Consider the following 23,191-nt stretch of genomic DNA (forward strand, 5'->3'; position numbering starts at 1 on the left):
TTCACTCGCTCTCTCCGAACTTGACGTTCAACCATTTTTCTTCCCAGTACATTTTTGACCTAACCTGATTGCATCAACTGGTTGAGTGCCAAACCTTTTGGATATATCAAAACCCTGCACATATTACTTATTTCTTTATGATGCACCCCATCAGTACATAGTATTTAGCTTCTCCATTTTATTAGCTTATTGCGAATCGAGTACCACTTCTTCGCTTGTTAACTGCTCCCTCTATTTTTGAAGTAATTTAGGATTTCCTTTTAGGTTCAGGGGTCACTACTTCGTGTGACAGGGAAGTTGGTTCAGGCCACTACCCTCACTCCCACGAGAGGCTCGCTTCTTTAGTTACCTCGGCCCAAGCATCAAAATGCTACTTCAGTTACATCGATGTCCCTGACCTCGTATTATTTTAAGTATGTAGAGGCGCTGATCACCTCCATTACCATGGTTCCTTCGCGGCTAGTAGAGGCGCTTGCTAAGTGGAAATAATCGACCGAGTATTTTGTCCACACCATATGGAGCTCGGTCGAGTGAACACAGGAAATGTGTCTAAATATGTCCATTGGTATCACGACTATATAACTTCATCACAAATAGCTTACACTTCTTGAGAACATGTAGGAATCTTAAGAAAAAATAAAATAAAATAGAAGTAAGATAAAATAAAAACGTGCCCCTCTCCACCTTTATGGCTGAAAATGAATCTATTTTCTATAATCAAGGAAAATCAAACCAAAGCCAAAACCAAGCACGGTAGAAGCTTATAATACCAATGTCTTGTTTCCCCGCTGTGCTTCCTCCCTATCCATTTTACTCGCGCTCCTTCTTTCTCGCTGGGGAGAGGGCATTCTTGCACTGACTGGGGCGGGAATCTGGGTGATAGCAGGACTGGAGAACATTGTTCGGAAGAATAGAGATTCTTCAATCATAGGACGTACATCAAAGTACAAAGAGCTTTCCACCACAACACCACTACGCTTGATTTCATGACGCTTTTGGCTTCATGTTAGATCCGTTTTGGGACTCAGCCTCGTGGTCAGGAGTAACGTGCGTCACGTAAAGGGCCCTTTCGATATATTTCAAAAGTTCGTCGATAACAATAACCGGCGCACTAATAGCCAGAACAGCTTTCCACTCCAGCCAGTTAAGTGGTAGGATGTTGAACAAACTTTGCAGGAAGGGAATATATAGAATGGCGAAGTGGAGGGACATGGAGAGCATGATAGCGTAGACGAGCATCATGTTGTTCCACAGAGGGAAGGTAAAAAGAGATTCGCTGGAAGAGAGAGCGTTCATGGCATTCAGCATCTCAATCACAACGAGAATGGAGAGAGAGATGGTGGAGGCGGACTTTGACATGTCATTGCTGAACATGTCACAACCAATCTCGGAGAATTCACTGGAACATTTGTGGAAATGCGACTAAAGGTAGAGTTCAGTATTCGATCGGGTTTAAGATTGGCGATTTATTGAAGAGAAAGGTCAAACTTACCAACTGCCAGAAGGAAATTTGAGGGCCCTCTGGGTTGAACATGAAATACCAGGCATAACCAAAGACAGTTGCAGCACCAACATAGACCCCAATGACCATGTAGCGGAAGAACAGCCAACCTCCAACAAGAGGCTCATCTCTTTTACGTGGCGGACGTCTCATGATATCATGATCTGCTGGGTTGAATGACAGGGCTGTTGCAGGAAGACCATCGGTCACAAGGTTGACCCACAGTAACTGGACAGGAATCAGGGCTTCGGGCATCCCTAGAGCCGCTGTAAGGAAGATGGAAACGACTTCTCCAATGTTTGAAGAAATAAGGTAGCGGATAAATTGCTGGGTATTGCTGTAGATGGATCTTCCCTCCTCGATGGCAACTTCGATAGTAGCGAAGTTATCATCTGCAAGCACCATATCGGCTGCAAGTTTAGCAACATCTGTTCCAGAGCCCATAGCAACACCGATATCCGATTTTTTCAACGCGGGGGCATCGTTAACGCCGTCTCCGGTCATGGCCACAACATGGCCAATTGACTGTAGAAGATCCACCAGCTTTGACTTGTGGGTTGGCTCAGTACGGGAGAAGAGCATGCCATTCTTGGCTGCCTCGAGTTTCCCTTGCTCGCTCAGTTCGTCAAATTCTCTGCCAGTGAAGCTCTTGCCACGAAGGTCTTCATTTTTACCGAATATTCCGATTTGACAACAGATGGACTCAGCAGTATGCTGGTTATCTCCTGTGATGACAATAACTCGAATACCTGCTTCACGACACTTCTCGATGGATGCACGAACCTCTGGTCGCGGAGGGTCAAGCATGGCAACGAGGCCAATCAGGGTCATATTTTGTTCAAGTTTCTCGTATTCCTCCGAGGTCTGAGCGGTATGCAGCAAGGGTGTTTCAGGAACGTTGACGATGCTGGCGATGGCAATGATACGGAGCCCCTGGTCACCGTAATCGGCGACCTCCTGTTGGATCAGCGAAACATGCTGCTTCGTGAGAGGGACCTTACTTCCGTTTGGTCCAGTAATCGCATGAGAGCATCGTTCAAGTATCGATTCGGGAGCGCCCTTGACAAGAAGTTTCTGGCTTCTTCCCTTTCCGGCCAAGACGGACATGCTTTTGCGGTCACGGCAGAATTCATATGTGGCCTGGACTGGTAATCTAGTCTCATAATGTTTGCTGACAGCATGAACACATTCAGCGGGCGGTAGACTTCTGATTTTAGCATTAATAGCGGCGCTATCAGTTCCAATTTTCTCGGCTAATGTTCTGAGAGCACCTTCGGTGGGCTCGCCGATATTGCTAAAGGTGCCAGTCTTTGTATCATAGGCAAGTTCAGCTTCGTTGCAAAGGGCCATAACTTCGGTCATCTGTTGGATTGTGGTAGATGATGCAGCCAAGTCCTTGAGTACCTTTCCATGCTGTTTGAGGTCACCATAAGGGGAAAAGGTAGTGCCTTCGACTTCGATCTCTTCAAGAGCGTTACCAGCCTCATTCAAATGAACAATACGGGAGACACTCATTTGGTTGGTAGTCAAAGTTCCTGTTTTATCAGAGCAAATAACACTGCAACTTCCAAGAGTCTCAACAGAAGGGAGGGATCGGACGACGGCATTTTTAGCAGCCATTTTCCTGGTTCCGAGAGCAAGGCAAGTCGTGATGACAACCGCGAGTCCTTCCGGAATAGCGGCCACACCCAAGGAGACAGCTATTTTTAGGTAGTAAATAGCTCCCTTGGCCCAACTTCCATGACTAGGGTCACCGAAATGTTCGATGTTAATCAACCAAACAAGGATACATATGACAGTGATAACCTTGGCCAAGGAGTCTCCGAAGTTGTTTAGTTTCTGCTTCAATGGGGTAGGTTCCGAAATCTGGGCAGTTATACTCTCATGAATATCACCAATTGCAGTGTTGGCGCCGGTAAGAACCACAATAGCGGTAGCATGGCCAGTAACAACAGTCGTGCCGGAGAAGATCAAGTTGATCTGGTCTTGTTTCACTGCCTGGGGGTCCTTGATCGCGTTTGTAGTCTTGGAAACGCTTTGACTCTCGCCGGTCAGAATAGCCTGATCAACACGGAAGCTATTGCTCTGAATAGTGAGTAATCTACAGTCAGCTGGGACGCGATCACCCACAGCTACCGAGATAATATCACCAGGAACAAGCTCTTCAGCCTTGATGCGATGGATAGCTCCGTCACGGACAACCTTGGCTTCATTGGCTGAGTATTCCTGAAGGGCTGCAATAGCCTTTTCAGCACTGCTTTCCTGAGATACACCAACAATCGCATTTAGGATAAGGATAGTAAGGATCTATAGTACATTAGCGCTTGCATCCAACAATCCCATCAAATAACACTTACAACTATAGGGTCCACGAAGACAGTCCAACCCTCACCCTCTTCAAATAAGGCCAACACAAATGATACCACAGCTGATCCTAACAGTATAATAACGAGCTGGTCCTTGAACTGTTCTAGAACGAGCTGCCACAGAGGTGTCGGAGGTTCTTCTTCGAGAGCTGAATGTAACAATGGGTCAGCAAGACAATACAACAAGCCACATTCTTCTCTCATGCGATAGTTACACACCATTGGAGCCATATTTCTCTCTATTCTTAGCAACCTGGCTTTCCGGTAATCCCGCATCCTCTGTCACCCCGAAGTGCGCCAACACCTCCTGGGGAGTGGAAAGGAACGAACGCTCCATGGTCGTCTATCTTTCTTCAAGCTCTGCGCCAGGCGCGAGAAGGGGGAGAGGCCGCAAGTTTATTTAAGTCTCAGAGCTCCAATCTTGTACCGTGTCCTCAAGGGAATTTCACGCTGACAAATCGAAGCTGGTCGAAAGCTGACGAGAACCAGAAAAAAGGTAAAATCAGCCACTCAATTCCGCTTGTGCGATCCCCCCATAGACAGTGACAGTATATATTCAGAGCCCGAGTGTATGAGCAAAGGCTATGCTCTTCGCGACGATCCGCAGGGAGAGGAGGATATCGGTAAAAGATAACTAGTTAGTGAGATCTTCCCCGCAAAAAAAAAAAGTAGTTGAGATCGAGATTGGTGGGGAGGCTGTTCCGAGCAAACGAGCGAGTATAACAGAGCCGCTCTGTCACCAATTCGGTCGTAGTGAAGCCGGAGAGGAGAACGCCAGCTGAGGACGTTGCTGTGACCTGGAGGAAGAGTGACGATGTAGATGTTGTTGCGCTCCCAGCTTGAAAAGAAAAGCCGCCGCAAGCTCGAATCAACGGGCCAGGTGGTCTTTTCGGGCGTCGGCCGGATGTAAGCCCGGTGTTGGTATTACCGGAAATAGAATAGTGTAATGCTTATCACTAATGCATCATGTGACATACCACGTGGGATTCATGTGACTTTGAGCCGCAGTTCTGCTTAGGTAGGCAGCACTTTCCCCTTTTTGGATATCCTCTCTCTCTCTTCCCTTCCTGAGCGAGCGAGCTTCATGATATTGAAACAAAAGATGAGAATCCTGGATATATTTTTCTTTTAAAAATGAGTTCAGTGAATAGTATTTCGCTGGTTTAACTTTATAGCCATCCGTCAAGAGTTGTTTGTAGGCTCATTAACTACAATTCAACAAAACAGATTGGCGCAGTAACTGACGATTAGACATCAAAATTAGTTACTTTGGACCATCGGTTCCAATGACCAAGCATTCATATACTCGGGTTTACGATTACAGGTAGCGAAGACGTTTCCAGTGTGTCTCGACGCTGGAAAAAGGGAGAATCATGAGGATGAGTTACACAAATGGCCCTGCGGGCACCTCAATACTCGACTCCCAGGCCAAGCGTTTGCCCTGAGTCCGCTAGATACCCTTGTTCAGTTGTCAGCCCCGCAAAAAACAGAGATTCAATCTCCAGATAATTACTGATTTGCTTTCATTGATTTGCTTTCATTGATATCTTGATGAGGGAGGTAAAAATACCCTCACCATGACAAGTTTCGATGCAGCTGTTATCCAGAAGCGGGCAACTTCGCTCGCTTTTTATCAACGCCAACTATTCACCATGCCGCCCCTGGCTTCTTCCGATGAAGTAGATCTTGCAGGGAAAACAGCTATTATCACCGGGTCAAACACCGGCCTTGGATTTGAATGTGCACAGCAGCTTCTGGATCTTGGTCTAAACAAGCTCATTCTTGCTGTTCGCAACGAAACAAAGGGCGAAGAAGCAAGGGGAAAGCTACTTTCCGGAAGAAATGCTGATAACCACTCCATCGAGGTCTGGAAGCTGGATCTACTATGCTACAGTTCCATTGTTTCTTTCGTGGAGCGAACCAAAAGCCTTGAGCGGTTAGATTTCTTTGTCAACAATGCAGCCTTTACGAGGCCGTCGTTCGCGATAAACGAGAAGACCGGGCACGAGGAGATCATTCAGGTCAATTATTTCTCACTCGCGCTACTCACTATCCTCATACTACCAGTATTGAGGGACAAAAATTCGGCTCAGCAGCCCGCACGTTTAGTAAATGTGTCCTCGGACACCGCTTCCTGGGCGCGGTTTAGGGAGAGAGTTTCAGTTCCTTTATTATCGGCTTTTGACAGAGAGGAAAATTTTCACCCACAAGATCGTTACGCAACATCCAAGCTACTTGCTCAGCTTTTTCTAGCGCAGCTTGCTAAACGGCTGCCTCCGTCCATCGCCATCATAAATACCCCTAACCCAGGTCTTTGTCAAACGAGTTTAACTAGGAACTTCAAGGGTAGCTTGCAAGGGATTCTGTTCGGCATATTTAGACTTGTCTTTGCCCGTACCGCTGCTATTGGTGCTCGCTCAATTACCGATGCAGTTGTTAATCATGGTTTAGAGTCTCATGGACAATACCTAGAAGACGGGGCGGTACAGCCGTAAGTATTCAAACCTTCATTAACCCCTGCGTTAAATACTAATCGGGCCTGGTAGCATGGCGCCGTTCGTATACACAGATAAGGGCAAAGAGGTGGCTGAGCTACTCTGGGAAGAAACCATGACTGAGTTTTCTTTTGCAAATGTATCTGAGGTTCTTGAAAATTTAAGCAACTAGTCAGCACGATGGAACGTCCTCCTTGCATATAATACACGACATTTTATAATACTTAATTAACAATTCTAAGGTCCCTCCCAGTTTCATACTAGCTCAAGCCGCTCAATCCAGCTATATAGCTCTGCCTGAGTTCCAAATGTAGGTAGAACACCCCCAATGCAACCCAGCTCATTATGAACAATTTAAGTTTGCGGTAACGATGCCGGCGACATCAAGGTTTGGTTAGGGCTGATGCTGAACCCGCAGCCTTAACTCTATTGGCAACCAGGCATTCCAGTCATTTCAGTACGGAGTGTTGCATCTTACTTGGTTACAATATGTCTCTCGTATATATACTACCCCGAATAATTGCTGTATATTTCCATAGTTAGACCGTCATTCACCATACCCCCCTTTCTTCAATCGTTGATAACTAGTTGTTAGTTCAGTTTGTACTTTGAAACTCGAACCATTTGGCTAGGGGTATAAAATGTTAGAGGCCCAGGAAGTCAATATTGTGATATTTATTGAAATATACTAATAGATAAAGCAACCTATTTACCATTGGGGAACTGAGAAATCTAGATTGTCTAATCAGATGGGGTTGACTTGTCACCAAGAATAGAAACCCCATCCTTATACCTAAGCTTTAAGTGCAGATCAACCTTATATTAGTTAGTGACTCGAAAGGTGGGTGCTTTTTCTTGTACAGAATCGATGAAACAGATGGTTCAGCCTGTGTGTCAACAGGTAATATAAGAGGTATATGTACTAGATATGTTATTATAGATTTAACAAGCCTTAACCGGGACCCTACTTAACTACTGATCTATAGAAACCACTGAATATGTATAAAGGGGCTTTGTTTCTATAATAAACTTGTCACTGTGAAAGCTACTATATTAACCGATTATGCATTCACAAATATCTACTCCAGCGGCATAGATAGTGCTCGTAACGACAGGACGTCAAAGCAGAAAGCAGTAACTTGGTTCAGTACAAGTTTGTTAGGGTCATGTTACTGGTATTTATGTGATGCATAGCTGACTCAGCAGGGCCGCAAAGCTCCGAGGACAACAAGCAGGACAAGACTGGATAGCGGTGCCAGTGGAATGGGGGCAATGTGTGCGGTGTGGTGTGTGGTATGGGGGAAAAGTGAAGGCAGTGGGTAGTTTAGGGGATTGTGTAAAGAAATAACAGGGGGATTCCGATCTGTCCAGACATAAAGTCTTTCTCCAAGTGCTTTAAAAACTCCGCCGATCCAGCAGAAGATAAGACAACCCTTGAGATAAAAGGAAAGGAAAGACAAGGAAAAAGAAGGGGGAATTTGACATGGAAGTCGGATGTTGGGAATATTGTAATAAGTGAAAAAGGGGAGCCAGAATAGAACACGAATCAAGGCTATACGGGGACGATGGGAAGGTGAGAGATATGGGCTTTTTTTTTTTTTTTTTTTTTTTTTTTTTGGGAAATTTTTTGGTTTTTTATATTGGTTAATTTTTTACGTTCATAATCTCTGCCGTTGTGCCAGTTCGGTCACCTGTAAAGCCTGGGTTTCTGACTGTTGAAATCGCCGTTTAGGATTCAGCAGCAGGCTCTTCCTTCTTAGCTTCGGTAGCTGCGGCGGGCTCCTCGGTCTTGGCAGCAGCATCATCTGCGGGGGCCTCTTCAGTCTTCTTCTCCTCGGTAGCACCCTCAGCAGGGGCTTGCTGGCCCTGAGGCATGTTTGGCTCCGGCTCACCGCTCTCAGACGAGGTCCAGAGGGTCAAGTTGTCACGCAGGAGCTGCATGATCAGGGTGCTGTCACGGTAGGACTCTTCAGAGAGAGACTCGAGCTCGGCGATGGCATCATCGAAAGCCTGCTTGGCAAGGTGGCAGGCACGGTCTGGAGAGTTGAGAATCTCGTAGTAGAATACGGAGAAGTTGAGGGCGAGACCGAGGCGGATTGGGTGAGTGGAGGTTAGCTCGGTTTGGGCGACGTCGGTGGCGTTCTAGGCACGTTAGATTGAGGCCAACAGATGGAGAAAAAGGGGGGAGATCCTGGATCCCGGGAGGTAAATGCACTGACCTTGTAAGCGTCGTGGGCAGCAGTGACAGCGTTCTTGCGCTTGTTGCCAGAAGCGAACTCGGCGAGGTAACGGTGGTAGTCACCCTTCCTGTAGTAAAGCATGAGTATACTTTTTTTCTATCTTTTTGCAGAATCAAGGAGAACGTACATCTTGTGATAGAAAACCTTGGACTCGCCAGACTCGGCCTTGGGGATGAGAGACTGGTCCAAGACATCGAGTACATCCTGGCAGACGCGCTCGAGCTCCTGCTCGATCTTCTGGCGGTACTCGCTGATGGCCTGGACGTGCTTCTCAGAGCCCTTGGATTCTTCCTTCTGCTCGATGGAGGAGATGATGCGCCATGAGGCACGACGGGTGCCAACGACGTTCTTATACGCGACAGAGAGGAGGTTGCGCTCATCAACCGAGAGTTCACCACCGAGCTAGAGAGTGCGGCAAGGCAGGGTTAGTTCTTATCGCCAGGGGCCACAGGGGGTGCAGATAGATGTATCACGTCGAACATGCACCCCAGACGTGAACGGGAGGAGTCAAACATACGCTGGCAACTTCCTGGAGAGATTGTTAGCGGTGTTCTGATGCGTGATGCGTGATGGATGTGACTTGGGCTGGCTTACCTTCATGTACGTAACCATCTCTGCACACGGCCACCAGGGACCAAACAGTCAGCAAAACTATCCCAACGACGCGGGCAGAACGGGCGAAGAAAGGCCATCTCTTCGTCCCCGGGAGGTCACTATCTTACCATCGTAGCGCTCGGCCTGCTCACAGAGCCTCGCGAGGAAAGTTTTGCTGCTCGTCTGTCAGTCAGGCCATCCAAGGCAAGAAAAAAGGGAGGGTCCCGCGGGAATCCATCATTTACCTCTCACGCTGCAAAAAACAAGTCAAGAGACGTCAGTATCAGAGCATATCAAAGCAGTAGAACAGCAGATAAAAACAAACCCAGCCGGCTCTGCTGGTCTTGCTGCGTCTCTGTCGGACGCGAGGGAACGGGTTGTGGGAGGGGTAAAAAAAAAGACGTACCTCAGATGTCATATTGAACGGCGGAATCGACGTAGTTTGCGAGTCACAAGGAAATACGAGTAGAAGTACAGCACGGTTTTATCAGCAGAACGAAGAATAGACGACGAGTTGAGTCCTGTTGGGAGAGAGAGTCGAGTTGTGCGAGCGCTGGCGGGTTGTTGTCGGTGTTGTTGTTGTTGTTGTTTGTTGCTGAAGTTGGTGGACGAGGAAGAAGGACGAAGATCGAATGGGCGAAAAGGTGTGTGGGAAAAAAAAGATGACGATGGGTCTGGCTAGGCACGACAGGGCAGCAAGAGGGTCGGTTTAGCAGCACTTTGGACCGCCACAGAGGAGCAGAGCAGACGATGGCGAGAGAGAAGAGAGGAAGAGAAGAAAAGAAGAGGCAGAGGCAGCCTCTATTTATTAATTCACCGTCGTCTCCTCGTCTGCTCGTCTTCTTTGGCCGGCTTCTGCCTTGTTAGCGAGCAGAGCAGCGCCCCCCAGCGCTAACTGTGACATGACAGCCAGCCGGCCAGGGCTCCTTTTGCTCCTTTGCTCCTCTACGCCTCTACGCGCCCTGATGGAGGTGACGGCATACCGGTGGCCTCTTCTCCCATTGTCTGCTCCTATTCTCGAGTGCTACACGAGTTACTGCTGACGCTGGCGTTGTTGCTTACCTGTCGTTTACATACATCTACATTCACTGGGCCCTTCTTCTGCCTGGTTACTTACCACTATTAACTACGGCTGTTGTTCGATGAAGAGCGACGAGAGTCAGCCTGTCTCCGAGCTAAGCGCCTGTCTGCCTGGCCTGGATGTCGCTGACTCTGCGTGCTGCCTATGAAACGCCAGGCAGCCTGTCATCCGTCGTCGCTGGGAGATGATAATAAGTCAACCTCCCGCTGCTATATATAACTATACACAACCCTCTGCTTCTTCTCCCTCTTAAGTTACCCTGGCAAACAGCCTGATGGCACCCGCACAGCCTTGTCATGCCGTCTCTTCTACCATTTATCATCTGCTTTCGACGTCTCCTCGCGTATTATCTTCCTGACCGTCGGGCTTCTATCAACTGCGCTGCGTATCCTTCTTTCTCGAGCCCCATGTCATGTGACTGGCACAGCCTCCTTAATTTAGGAGAAAAGGAAGAAGAAAAAGCGGAAGAGAAGGATGATAAGATGGACATTTAACTCTTGTAAGGGTCCGCTGGCAGTGCGTACATATGTGTGTGCAGGATAAAGGGGTAGACCAGAGATATAGATCTAGACATCGATGTCGTGCGTCAGCCTGTCGTACATGTCAGACCCGAGGACCCGTATGATATTTCTATTCAAGATGCAAGAACACAATAAACAGGCAGACAGCCAGGTTACCCAGGGATGACATCAAGTTGAAGAAGTTCATACAGCTAATCGAACAGTTCTATGGAGACCCTAAATGAGTAAGCTAGCATGCTAAATAAGACGTAGCTAACTGGATCGGAAGGTAGGAGGAGGTATGCGAGATAAGGAGATAGATAGGTAGGTAAGGCACGCTGTTGTCTCAATCTGGTCTGTGGTAGATAGGTAAAATGTGCTTGCTGGATGGCTGTTTGATTGCCATGGTCTAAACTTTTTGCTGATGAAAGGGAGGTAAACACGTAAAAAGAAAGAGATTGTAGATGATGGGCAGAGCGTACGGAGTAGGTAGAGAGATATGTGAGATGGTAGGGGGACAAAACAACAAAGCGAGGTAGGGATATTAGCAGATCGTTAACTCAGGGATATATCAAACGAAGCAGATGAAAAGAACATCACATAAAATCATCATCTCCAAGATCGTCACCAACATCATCATAAGCGTTTAGGTCTGCTCCACGAGTAGCAACAAGGCTAGTCTTGGTCTTAGCGGCCTTGGTCTTCTTTCCACTCTTATCAGCGGCCTTTTCTTCCTTGAGCTTCTCGTTGCTGGCAGCCGTCATGGCACTGGCAATCTTCTTGATTTCCTGGCTGGGGAGATCCTTGACTAGTTGCTTGGTGAAGTCCTGCAGCCAGAGGGTATATGCTGGCTTCTTGGCCTGGGCTGTCAGTAGTGGCACGAGGGCATTGGTCAGGGCCGTGAATTGTGGTTTTGTGCAGGGTTTGAAGAGAGGAATTGAGGCGAGATCGATGGATTTGGTCGGGTCGTTGGCATCTGATATCACGCTCTTGCTGGGTGCGGTGCGGTTGCGGGTGCGGTTCAAGTCGATGTCTCCGAATAGGTCTTCGGCATGCTTCAGGTCCGCATCTTGTTCGGTTCGGCGTAGCTTCTCACGCTTGGCGGCTAGGTCTTCTTCCGAATCGCTTTCTTCCTCCGACTCTTGCTCTGCTCGTCGTCGTGCAGCGGCGGCCTGGTGCTCGGCTATCCGCTGGGAGCGGCTCTTCTTATTTGCTAACGCTTCGGCCTCGGCCTTTGCTTTGGCAGCAGCGGCCTTCTGGGCCTTCTCACGCTCAACTTCGCTGTCCTCGGCAGCCTCCCAGTCATCGAGAACCTGTTTATTTCCTGTTAGTCCGCCGATAATACCTTCATAAACTAAAGATAAGAATAGACCACATACATCGTCACTGTCTTCTTCGTCATCAAACTTGCGGCGCGCAACGGCAGCTACTGGTGGTGGTGACGATGGAGGCGTACTCTCTTCATCTTCTAAACAAAGAAAAAAGGAAACATGTCAGCCCCTGTCAGTCTCTCAAAGGTCATCATCCTGTGCCAGTTCCAGTCCATCCCACTTGTCCCAATCTCACCGCTCTTCCGGAGGTTTAACCAAGCAAGGTGTTCGTGCCTCATGTATGATGATGCAGCCGATGTGCTTGCCAACACATCCACGCGAGAGAACCCTGGTAACTAAACCCTCCCTCCCACGAACGACGGCCACAGCGTGGAAACAGGGACAATATGGACACTCTCAGGAACATCCGACGGATAAGAGATGCTTACCCCACTTTGACGGCGGCATGATTGCTAGACTTTTGAGGCTTGTTTCTTCTTGATTCTAGTTGATATCGCTTTCTCTCTTCTATTCCGTGATGGTTGTTGGTAACTGGCTGTGAATGCTGCTGCTGGTCGTACCGGTGGTCGACGGAGTCTGGGGTGTTCGTGGTGGGGGAGTTGGCTGGCGCACTGGCTGGTTGTTCGCTGGATATCGCAAATCGAGGATCTCTTGGATGCTTAACCGAAAGGTGACTACCTGGTCGATGTCAAAACGTCTTCTTTCGCTCTCTGTCTTCTCTGTGCGTTTCGCGTGTGTGCGAAGTTCCGTCGTCTTTTTCTTCTTTTTTTTTCTGCTTTTTCTTTTCTGTCGCTTTTTTTTTCTGCCCAACGAAGCGTCATTGGCGGGGTGGGATCACGTGGATGATTAATCATCCAGGACCTGGAGATAAGAGAAACAAAGACCGGAGACTACGGAGTAAAATAAGGGCGAGGTTAACTCGTAATTTTTTTGGTTCATTTCTCTAATACATATATTTTGTTGGCAGCATGGTTGCTTGCTTGTTTAACTACGTCCCCCCAGTTCGTCACTTCGTTGGATGGTTACTGTTGCCGGGCTGGTGTATAGGTAGACAGCTCTCGTGCAGGGCATAAGTTTCGATTTACTTATCGGCAGCAAAACTGCGCTTAGATGTTGATGGCAGTGCGGAACTTCTCGCCGGCATAGACGGCGTTGTCACCGAGCTCCTCCTCGATTCTGAGGATCTGGTTGAGCTTAGCGAGACGCTCGGAGCGAGCAGGGGCACCAGTCTTGATCTGGCCGGAGCGCAGGCCGACGACGATGTCAGCGATGGTGACGTCCTCGGTCTCGCCGGAACGGTGGGAGACCATGACACCCCAATCAGCGCTAAAGGAGTCCTTGGCGGCCTGGATGGACTCGGTCAGAGTACCAATCTGGTTGACCTTGAGCAGGAGGGCGTTGCAAGACTTGAGCTCGATGGCCTTCTTGATGCGGAGGGGGTTGGTGACAGTCAGGTCATCACTACCTCTTGTTAGTCTTCATCCTCTGGTCAACTGGAAAGAAGAAAAGAGCACATACCCAACAATCTGGAAGTCAGAGGTCTTGAAGAAGTAGCTCCAGGCCTCCCAGTCGTCCTCGGCGAAGGGATCCTCGATGCTGACAATGGGGTACTTGGCAGCAAGAGACTTGTAGAGGTCGGCGAGCTGCTCGTAGGTGAGCCACTTGCTCTTGTCGGACTCAGGGTTCTTGAAGTCAAGGTCGTACTTCTTGTCGTCGGCCTTGTAGAACTCGCTGGAGGCAACGTCAAGGGCGATCTTGATCTTGCCAGTGTAACCAGCTTGCTCAATGGCCTCGGTGATGAGGTCAAGAGCCTCCTCGGGGGTCTGAATGTCGGGAGCAACACCACCCTCGTCACCAACGTTACCAGCGGACTGGCCGTACTTGGTCTTGGCAAGGGCCTTGAGCTTGTGGTAGACCTCAGCACCCTGGCGGAGGGCTTCAGAGAAGGATGGGGCGGCACTACCAAGGTAAGCATACTGTCTCTAGAAGCGGCTAATTTTCTGATGACACATACCTTGGGACGATCATGAACTCCTGGAAAGCAAGACGGCCACCAGCGTGAGAACCACCGTTTAGAACGTTCTGGAAGGGCACTGGAAGGACATATGGCTTCTTGGTGCCGGCAAGGTCGGAGACGTGAGCGTACAGTGGGACACCCTTCTCGGCAGCACCGGCCTTAGCAATGGCCAAACTGACACCGAGGATGGCGTTGGCACCAAGCTTGGACTTGTTGGCAGAGCCATCGAGTTTGTTCAGGAACTCGTCGACCTTGGACTGGTCCTTGACGTCGATGTTCTCCTTGATGAGAGCTGGTCCAATGATCGTGTTGACGTTCTCGACGGCCTTGGTGACACCTACGCCCTGTTAGCTGTGCCATTGATTGATATAATGGGAGGAAGAGGACGGGGGGCGCGTCTCATACCCTTTCCAAGCCACTTGCACTTGTCTCCGTCACGGAGCTCGCAAGCCTCGTGCTGACCTGCGGGTCCTGTTAGCATATCACGCGTTTCAATGGCAGCAGAAGAGAGAAGTGTACAGCTGGTCATCGGTGATACGAACCGGTGGAAGCTCCAGATGGGACGATGGCGCGGTGGAGGCCAGTCTCGGTGACGACGTCGACCTCAACGGTTGGGTTGCCGCGAGAGTCGTAGACGGAACGAGCGTGGATCTTGGTAATGGCCATGTCTGCGGTGTTTGCAGTGGTTCAGTCGGTTGGTCAGTGGTGATTGTAGGTGAAGATGACGGGCTTGGTCAGTGTCCAGGCGGTTCAGTGGTTTATATATCCTGTCCTGCCGGGATGTCGGGGAGAAGTTGGTGGTGGGGGAAGATGGAGGGGCAGACCTAACCATTAGTTAGTAACTAGGTAGTTGGCTCTATGGGATGACTTAATATGCTGACCTGCGTCTCCAATGCGTGTCTCGGCTGGCTATCTGGGCGCAATTGAGGTATTAAAGAGACAGCAGGACTTCCTTTCTTCTTCTTTGACCTTTTCTCCTTGCTAGACGGCCTTTTTTTCTCTTCTTCTGCCTCTTTTCCTTCTCTACCGATCGCCTGGAGGGTTCGTAAATAGAGTGGTGGGCGGGTTTCAGAGGGGTCACGTGTATATACACCTTACTCTTTTGGAACAGCGGAGCAGAGCCCGGATCCTCCCGCTCCTGGCGGCCTTGGTCCGAGATATTCCGAGATCACGTGTTATCTCACATGATATAGCATTATCTAATAATGCTTAGTAACATGAATGGAAGTTTGTTATATAATGTTGTCATGTGATCTTTATTGATGAGTCATCATTATGATGTCAGATTATGTCATCCCACACTTGTCTGACCGCGCGTAAAGCGACTCGACGACGAGTTTTCATCGGATCTCGCAGTCTTCAACTCGTATTAACTTGGATGTGCTCGGTACTCCGTAGCCGTGAGCTCACTGCGAGGGAGTTGAAAAGACGATGATAAGGCGGAGACTATCATACTCTACCTGAAGTCGAGAAGGTGAAGACTGGTAATGCGCAGAAAAATATATACTTGTGGTGATTTTCAAGCAAAGTAGAAAACCATGGAACCGGCTGACCATGAAGTTATAATCTCTCCACGCCCTTCCATCTACGGTTTTATACTCGCTGTGTCCCTGGTCCACTGATGAGTTTTAGGGTCCAGCCGGGCCTATTCACAGTCGGATTGCGGTTGGTTGTATGAATATCTTTTGAAAAAAAAAAAATCCTACCATGGAGACGCAGAATTTTCCGTTTCTTCCTTGCGGGATTGTCATACTTCTGCGGATCTTGCATTATGCGCGAAATTGCCACACCCCCCCGGCGATAAAGGGGGGCCAGAATTTGAGGTGGGCTTCTTCTTTGTTGCAATGCAATTTTCACTGCCAAACAGATAAATAGCTGTCCCTTTGAACATTTATTTCTCAGCGCTGAGGATGGCCAGAGATATGGCGGTGGCGGATAGCCAGCCCGTTTTGTCTAGAAGGCTCTCTGTATTATTCCCAAAGGTTGCAAACCAATATCACCCCCAATCCAAGCTTCTCTTTGCCGACTCGTAGCGAATGATAGCCACGCTAGAAGAAATCAAAGTTCATGAAGAACATCTGCTGAAAATGCTTAAATATTTACATTCGGAGGCTAAAAACTTAGCTGTAACTCACATTCAGTCGGGTTTTTTCCTCTTCTGCTTTCTCGCCTCGCACTGTAATGCTCCGAGTTGCATCAAAAGAAGTGACTGTGCGTGTTCTGTGGGTTGGATTGCATTGCAGCCGTCCTTGTGATGTCACCTGTCAGGGTCAGAGATAAGGCATCATGCAAGTACATACAAGCGTAGGCCGCCCATTGTAATACGAGCTGAATCCATCGTAATCTCATGTTGACTCTGCTCTCTTCTCCTCTCCCGATAAACTGGGCGTGCCGGGATCAGGGTTTGCACCGGAATTCATCTCAAACGTTCCTACTCGTCGGCATCCAGGGAGGGACGTTGCGTTGTGGCTGTGTGCTCCGGCTGGGACTACCAAAACGGGGACTGGCGTCAAGAGGTGTGTGTTGATATCGACGAGACCCATGCAAACCCATGCAATTTCCACGATCAAGCGCCACGAGATGATGCTCAAACACTGGGCCGTGCGTGCGGGAAAGCCATGGCGGGTTCCACATGGCTAGTTTAATCCAGCGAATAGCCACAGGGTTAATATCAAAAAAAAAATATAAAATAATATTTTGATGATCCATCAAAGTGTCAAAGGCCGTATATGATAAAAAAGGAAGCTGAGTCGTACATAGTATGAGGCATTTTATTGCCAGGGACTAGTTAAAGTCGGCTAGTTAGCTAGCTAGCTGATAGCTCGCGATATCAAACCTCGTCGGGATTGGGATTGGAGGTATGGGGGCCGTGGACGGTGTGTTGCATCCGTACGCACACATACGCACGCCTACACAACAGGAGGCGTTGCCGTTGCCGTTGCTCGGAATTCATCCATGTCTGTCTAAGCTCGCTTCCTAACCATAGAGAATGGAGCTCGACTGCTCGTGAATGGGAAATTGGTGTCCTCTTTGCCCGTACTTATCCTCAGTTAGGCGGCCCGTACGCCGTTCTTCATCATCATAAGCCTTCCTTTGGCCTAACCGTGAAGCGAGAGGAGGGGGTGTTGGCTTGCTGTCGTAACGTACGGAGTAGAATTTTCTTTTCTCTTCCCTTTTCTCATTCGCACAACCAGTTTTGTTTTGTTTCCTGGTTCTCGTCGGCAGCTGGATGTCACGAGCTGTAGGCTCAACTGAGTGTATATAAATACGGCCAGCGTCGACCCTGAAAGTTGAGCGACCATCTCCTCCATCTCCAATCTTAAGTGTCTTTTCAAATACTCAAATAAATCGCCTCCTAACACTCAAATCGATCAAAAAGTTATCCTGGTCTTATATTTTTTAAGCCCCCTTATCGCAGCACAATGCCTCTCCAAGATGAAACACCTGCTGGCGACGACAAGGAGCCGGCCGATATAGAGAAGGGAGAGCGTGGTCAGGTTGATTCTGACGATAAAACCGGCTCTGAAAACCCCAGACGCATCACATTCCAGCAGCCAAAGGGAGACGATGAACGTCCAAACCGTCGTACCTCTGGTGAGCGTGAGCGCCGTCGGTCGCGCTCCAGAAGCCGTCACTCTTTCAGCAGCGCTCGCGGAGGCGCTGGAGGCAACCCCCTTACCGGTATCCCAATCGAGTTCCGTACGCTGTCTATTCAAATCAGCGAATCTCGCCGTGCCACCACCGAGATCGTCAAGGGAGACTCCGGCCGTGCAAGCGTCCATACCGACAAGGAGTACTTCGAGAAGTTTGACTTCCATCTTCTTCCTCGAGAGAGGCTTTGCCAGCAGTTCAACGTCTCGTCTGAACAAGGTCTCAGCACCGAGGCCGCTAGTGCTCGTCTTCAACGAGATGGAAAAAACACAATCCCTCGCCGTCGCCCAAACTACCTTCGCAAGATCCTAAGATATGTCTTTGGTGATTTCTGCTCCGTCCTGTGGGTGGGTGTGATCATCTTTTTTGTCTGCTGGAAGCCCCTTAGCAACCCTCCCTCTCCGGCGAACCTGGGTATGGCCATCCTGGTTCTCATTGTCATCTTCCTTCAAGCTGGTTTCTCGGCCTTCCAGGACTGGTCAACCAGCCGTGTGATGAATTCCATCCTCGACCTTCTTCCCTCTGAAGCACAGGTACTTCGTGACGGAAACATCATTCGACTTCCGGCTACCGAGCTTGTAGCTGGTGATATTGTTCACATCTCGTCTGGTAACAAGGTGCCGGCAGATATGAGGTTGATTTCCAGTTCTGGTGATGTCCGCTTTGACAGATCAGTGCTCACTGGAGAGTCCGACGAAGTTGAAGGTGCCCTTGACGCAACTGAACACAACTTCCTAGAGACGCGAAACATTGCATTCATGGGTACTGGTGTCACAAATGGCCGTGCCGTTGGAGTAGTCGTTTTAACTGGCGGTCGCTCGCTCATGGGACGCATTGCCATGGTTACCACCAATGTCAAAGAGAAGCCGACATTGATCCAAAAGGAAATCAGCCGTTTTGTCCGCATTATCGTCGGTTTGACTTGTGTACTGGCCTCCTTGCTTCTGTTTAGCTGGGTAGGCTGGATCAGGATTAAACATGCCGGATTCATGGATGTCGTGGCGATGTTGAACAACGTTCTAGGATGTGTGGTCGCCTTCATCCCTGAGGGTATGCCCGTTGGAGTCGCTCTCACAATGATGATGATTGCCCATCGAATGAAGTCTGCCAACATCCTGCCCAAAGGCCTTTCAACCGTCGAGACTCTTGGCTGTGTCAACGTCCTCTGCTCTGACAAAACTGGAACACTGACTCAGAACTTGATGACCGTTAAGTCGATTGGCCTTGTCGACCAGGAGTATACCATCGAGGAGTTCAACGACGAAGTGAACAATGGCAAGCGTGGTAGCGCTCTGGCGGAGTTCCATCGTGGATCTATTCTCTGCAATGACGCTTTCTTCGAGCCTGGTACCCTTAGCCAGCCTCTTAACGAGAGAACCATCAACGGCAACGCAACAGATTGTGCCATTCTTCGCCTTGCAGAAGGGGCGTCGGCATCCAAGGGTATTGTTTCCCAAACCGACAGGGTGTTCCAAATCCCATTCAACTCGCAGAGCAAGTGGATGCTCACAATGCATAAACCGCACGGCACGGTTGATCCGTCCAGTTACGAAGTTTTTGTAAAAGGCGCACCCGATGTCCTTCTCCCAATGTGTACCTCGTACTGGTCTGCAAAGGAAAACAGAGTTATGCGACTGAACGATGCAGCAAAACGACAGTTGTCTGGTTTCCAGGAAAAGCTATCTCGGAAGGCCGAGAGAGTTATCCTTCTCTGTCAGCGACAATATGCTCCTCAAGCGCCACTTGGCTCCAACTATTTTGGGGATGAGATCAAGACAAACTGTACCAAAGACCTGACGGTTATCGGCTTGTACGGTATTATCGATCCACCGCGTCCAGAAGCAAGGTCGACAATTGCCTCCTGTCGTCGTGCTGGCATCCGATTCTTCATGGTTACAGGAGACTTCGGCTTGACGGCAACTGCAATTGCGCGTGATATTGGTATTTTCTCCGGCACTGCCGACCCAGACCGTGTCTCCGAGTTTGACAGCAAGAATAATTCTCTTAACGGAATGAAGAACAACATCCAACTGGCTTCCTCATTTTCTTCCAAGAGTTTGCTGGTTGAAGGGCCTGAGATATCCTCTCTCACTCAAAATGACTGGGACAAGATCTGTCAATATGAGGAGATTGTCTTTGCTCGAACCACTCCCGAGCAGAAACTCCGCATTGTCGAGGAGCTCAAGGCCCGTGAAAACGTCGTGGCTGTCACCGGAGACGGTGTAAACGATGCTCCTGCTCTCCGAGCAGCAGATGTCGGAATTGCAGTCGTCTCTGGGAGTGACGTTGCTATCGAGGCTGCAGATCTGGTGCTTATGGACAAATTCGATTCTATTATTCAAGCTGTCCGGCTTGGTCGTCTCGTTTTCCAGAATCTTCAGAAGCTCATCAGTTACCTCCTCCCTGCCGGAAGTTGGTCAGAGATATGGCCAGTGCTTATGAACCAGTTCATCGGTGTCCCGCTTCCGCTCAGCTCTTTCTTGATGATTATCATCTGCGTGTTCACAGATTTGTTCCTTTCGTTGTCGCTAATAATGGAGAAGGAAGAGTTCGACCTCCTTAGCCTCCCACCACGCAATCACAAGAAGGACCACTTGATCAATTTCAAGATATACGCTCAGTCATACCTGTTCATCGGGGTGATGGAAACCGTATGTGCCCACGCGATGTTCTTCTTATATATGTATCGCAAGGCTGGCATTCCATTCCATGCTCTCGTGTTTGCATATGAGAAATACACCGATGGATTCTATGGGTATACGAAAGCCGAACTCGTGAACTTCAATAACGTTGGACAGTGTGTCTATTTTGTCACCCTGGTGGTTCTGCAATGGGGAAACATACTGTCCATCCGAAACAAGCGCCTTTCCATTCTGCAGGCAGATCCAATCCGTAAGCAGCGTCGAAACCCTTGGCTTGCAGGTGCAGTACTGGTTTCGCTGGCAATCGCAGTTTTCGTCACCCAGACACCCGGTATCAACAAACTCTTCAACACGGCTCCAGTGCCCATTGAGCATTGGCTGCTACCACTTCCGCTGGCGGTTGGTATCCTCTGCATGGATGAGTTTAGAAAGTTAATAGTGCGGCTATTCCCCAAGGGGCCTATTGCTAAGATTGCCTGGTAATCATATACCCTGTTAATTCTGACTAGTTGATGGGTGGTAACACGGCTTTGACAGGCGGGATCGTTGAGTTATTGTCCGGGGTGAAGTTGAGACTCGTCCAATTTGTGGCTAGATATAGCATGCACATATATACATCACTATATACATAGCAGGTTGTAGTTATAAAAGTCTCCAGCTGCAAATACATTCCATATTGAATATAGTAGGAACCAGGAGTTGCTACTGATATATTAAGTGCTGGTGTTAGTTAAAAAAAAAAACAAAAATTCCTTCATATAAGTAGATACGAAATAGGCATGTTGGCCGAAATACCTTTCTTATAAAAACTGATCTCGACGTCGACTTGATGGAAGGAAAGTTTCCGTTTTAGTACTTTTTGAAGCGGGATGCCCTGCCAAGAATTTTACGGTCACGGGACCACCTTAATCTAAACTACTTGATTACTAATGTTTGCACTGTTTTCAACTAGCTGAATATCGGATTACATAATCGGTGATGAAGCTGCTGGCGCCTTTTTGGAGTTGAAGCAGCAACAAGGGAGCAAGCAACGAGCCGACACGCAACAGCAGGAGGATCAGAGCTATCTTACCGTCGCTGCGGCCCTGAATTTTCAGCTGAACTGATACCTGACTAACCTTGTTTCATTCTTAGCCACATCCCTGGCCCGTTCACGGCCTCAACCCTTCTTAGCAGCCGGGAACTGTCAACATGGACGGTTCCGACGACCCAGAGCGACGGAAAGCCTTGGAGGATTACAAGCAAAGTCTTCTAGAGTCACGAGAATGGGAAGCAAAATTGAAGAATCTCCGACTGGACATAAAGGGGCTGCAGAAGGAATTCGATGTTACGGAAGATAATATCAAAGCTCTCCAAAGTGTTGGCCAGATCATCGGCGAGGTCTTGAAGCAGCTTGACGAAGAGAGATGTACGTTCTAAGATTTTCTTCGGAGTCAAAAGTACCTGTGATTTATATTAAAGGCCTGAGCTTCCTGCTAATAAACCCTTAGTTATCGTCAAAGCCTCTTCCGGCCCTAGATATGTCGTTGGTTGCCGGTCTAAGGTTGACAAGGCAAAACTAAAGCAAGGAACCCGAGTAGCGCTTGACATGACGACCCTCACTATCATGCGAATGCTCCCCCGCGAGGTCGATCCGCTCGTTTACAACATGTCCTTGGAAGATCCCGGCCAAGTCAGCTTCAGCGGCATCGGTGGTCTGAATGATCAGATCAGAGAGTTAAGAGAGGTCATCGAGCTACCGCTCAAGAACCCGGAGCTGTTCATGCGTGTGGGTATAAAGCCACCCAAGGGCGTACTACTCTATGGGCCTCCAGGAACCGGAAAGACACTGCTTGCACGAGCCGTTGCCAGCTCGTTAGATACCAATTTCTTGAAGGGTAAGCGTTTGTGGCCGCCATTCCTTCTCACAAGTTACTAATATTCGAGTGAACAGTTGTATCATCTGCTATCGTTGACAAGTACATTGGTGAATCTGCGCGTCTTATCCGTGAAATGTTCGGCTATGCCAAAGAACATGAACCCTGTATCATTTTCATGGACGAAATTGATGCTATCGGAGGCCGAAGGTTCTCTGAGGGAACTTCTGCCGATCGAGAAATCCAGCGAACCCTCATGGAACTTCTTAACCAACTGGATGGTTTCGACTATCTAGGTAAAACAAAGATTATCATGGCCACTAATCGGCCGGATACCCTTGACCCGGCTCTCCTACGAGCAGGTCGATTAGATAGGAAAATTGAGATTCCCTTGCCAAACGAAGTTGGCCGACTAGAGGTTCTCAAAATCCATGCTAGTGGCGTTTCAATGGAAGGCGAGATTGACTTTGAGACGATTGTGAAGATGAGTGATGGCCTCAACGGAGCTGATTTGAGAAACGTGGTAACTGAAGCGTAAGATTCCCCTTCACCCGTTATATTATATATGAGACCCCAGACTTCCTAACACTTGGCTTAGTGGTCTATTCGCCATCAAAGATTACAGAGATGCTATTAACCAAGACGACTTTAACAAGGCTGTTAGGAAGGTAGCGGAGTCAAAGAAGCTCGAAGGAAAGCTGGAATATCAAAAGCTATAGAAGTAGATATCCATGTTATGACCATCAAAGCGTTTTCATGCTTCTTGTGCGATTGATATGGCTGTCCCTTGCTATGTAAACCACTTCGTATACTATTTCTCCTCTATATAGTATACTGCGCCTGTACTATGGCATCCTGTTCTTCTTGTCTTCCTCCTAGAAGCTGCTCGTGTGATCAAAGTAATAGTAAATCGTTGA

At 48.6% G+C, this 23,191-nt stretch overlaps 7 protein-coding genes across 7 annotated transcripts; 3 read left to right on the forward strand and 4 right to left on the reverse strand.

Annotated features, from left to right (window-relative positions):
- Nucleotides 1–984: 984 nt before the first annotated feature.
- Nucleotides 985–4,204, reverse strand: ARB_01033 (uncharacterized protein; the record flags this gene model as incomplete). The annotated part of the gene is made up of 4 exons (XM_003012736.1): nucleotides 985–1,422; nucleotides 1,493–3,808; nucleotides 3,859–4,016; nucleotides 4,087–4,204. The coding sequence occupies 4 exons, from the start codon at nucleotides 4,202–4,204 to the stop codon at nucleotides 985–987; spliced, it is 3,030 nt and encodes a 1,009-aa protein (XP_003012782.1).
- A 1,240-nt stretch (nucleotides 4,205–5,444) lies between these two features.
- ARB_01034 (short-chain dehydrogenase/reductase family protein, putative) lies at nucleotides 5,445–6,534 on the forward strand (the record flags this gene model as incomplete). The annotated part of the gene is made up of 2 exons (XM_003012737.1): nucleotides 5,445–6,358; nucleotides 6,414–6,534. The coding sequence occupies 2 exons, from the start codon at nucleotides 5,445–5,447 to the stop codon at nucleotides 6,532–6,534; spliced, it is 1,035 nt and encodes a 344-aa protein (XP_003012783.1).
- Nucleotides 6,535–8,090: 1,556 nt separating this feature from the next.
- ARB_01035 (uncharacterized protein) lies at nucleotides 8,091–9,214 on the reverse strand (the record flags this gene model as incomplete). The annotated part of the gene is made up of 4 exons (XM_003012738.1): nucleotides 8,091–8,504; nucleotides 8,582–8,669; nucleotides 8,730–9,004; nucleotides 9,197–9,214. The coding sequence occupies 4 exons, from the start codon at nucleotides 9,212–9,214 to the stop codon at nucleotides 8,091–8,093; spliced, it is 795 nt and encodes a 264-aa protein (XP_003012784.1).
- Nucleotides 9,215–11,373: 2,159 nt separating this feature from the next.
- Nucleotides 11,374–12,386, reverse strand: ARB_01036 (uncharacterized protein; the record flags this gene model as incomplete). Its single annotated transcript, XM_003012739.1, has 2 exons — nucleotides 11,374–12,245; nucleotides 12,344–12,386. The coding sequence occupies 2 exons, from the start codon at nucleotides 12,384–12,386 to the stop codon at nucleotides 11,374–11,376; spliced, it is 915 nt and encodes a 304-aa protein (XP_003012785.1).
- An 828-nt stretch (nucleotides 12,387–13,214) lies between these two features.
- Nucleotides 13,215–14,654, reverse strand: ARB_01037 (uncharacterized protein; the record flags this gene model as incomplete). Its single annotated transcript, XM_003012740.1, has 4 exons — nucleotides 13,215–13,569; nucleotides 13,627–14,067; nucleotides 14,123–14,462; nucleotides 14,531–14,654. The coding sequence occupies 4 exons, from the start codon at nucleotides 14,652–14,654 to the stop codon at nucleotides 13,215–13,217; spliced, it is 1,260 nt and encodes a 419-aa protein (XP_003012786.1).
- A 2,893-nt stretch (nucleotides 14,655–17,547) lies between these two features.
- Nucleotides 17,548–20,901, forward strand: ARB_01038 (uncharacterized protein; the record flags this gene model as incomplete). The annotated part of the gene is made up of 1 exon (XM_003012741.1): nucleotides 17,548–20,901. The coding sequence occupies one exon, from the start codon at nucleotides 17,548–17,550 to the stop codon at nucleotides 20,899–20,901; it is 3,354 nt and encodes a 1,117-aa protein (XP_003012787.1).
- Nucleotides 20,902–21,609: 708 nt separating this feature from the next.
- Nucleotides 21,610–22,993, forward strand: ARB_01039 (uncharacterized protein; the record flags this gene model as incomplete). Its single annotated transcript, XM_003012742.1, has 4 exons — nucleotides 21,610–21,826; nucleotides 21,909–22,295; nucleotides 22,352–22,808; nucleotides 22,873–22,993. The coding sequence occupies 4 exons, from the start codon at nucleotides 21,610–21,612 to the stop codon at nucleotides 22,991–22,993; spliced, it is 1,182 nt and encodes a 393-aa protein (XP_003012788.1).
- Nucleotides 22,994–23,191: the final 198 nt, after the last annotated feature.

The sequence above is a fragment of the Trichophyton benhamiae genome, assembly GCF_000151125.1.
Source record: "Trichophyton benhamiae CBS 112371 chromosome Unknown contig02295.1, whole genome shotgun sequence".
NCBI classification, from domain to species: Eukaryota; Fungi; Ascomycota; class Eurotiomycetes; order Onygenales; family Arthrodermataceae; genus Trichophyton; species Trichophyton benhamiae.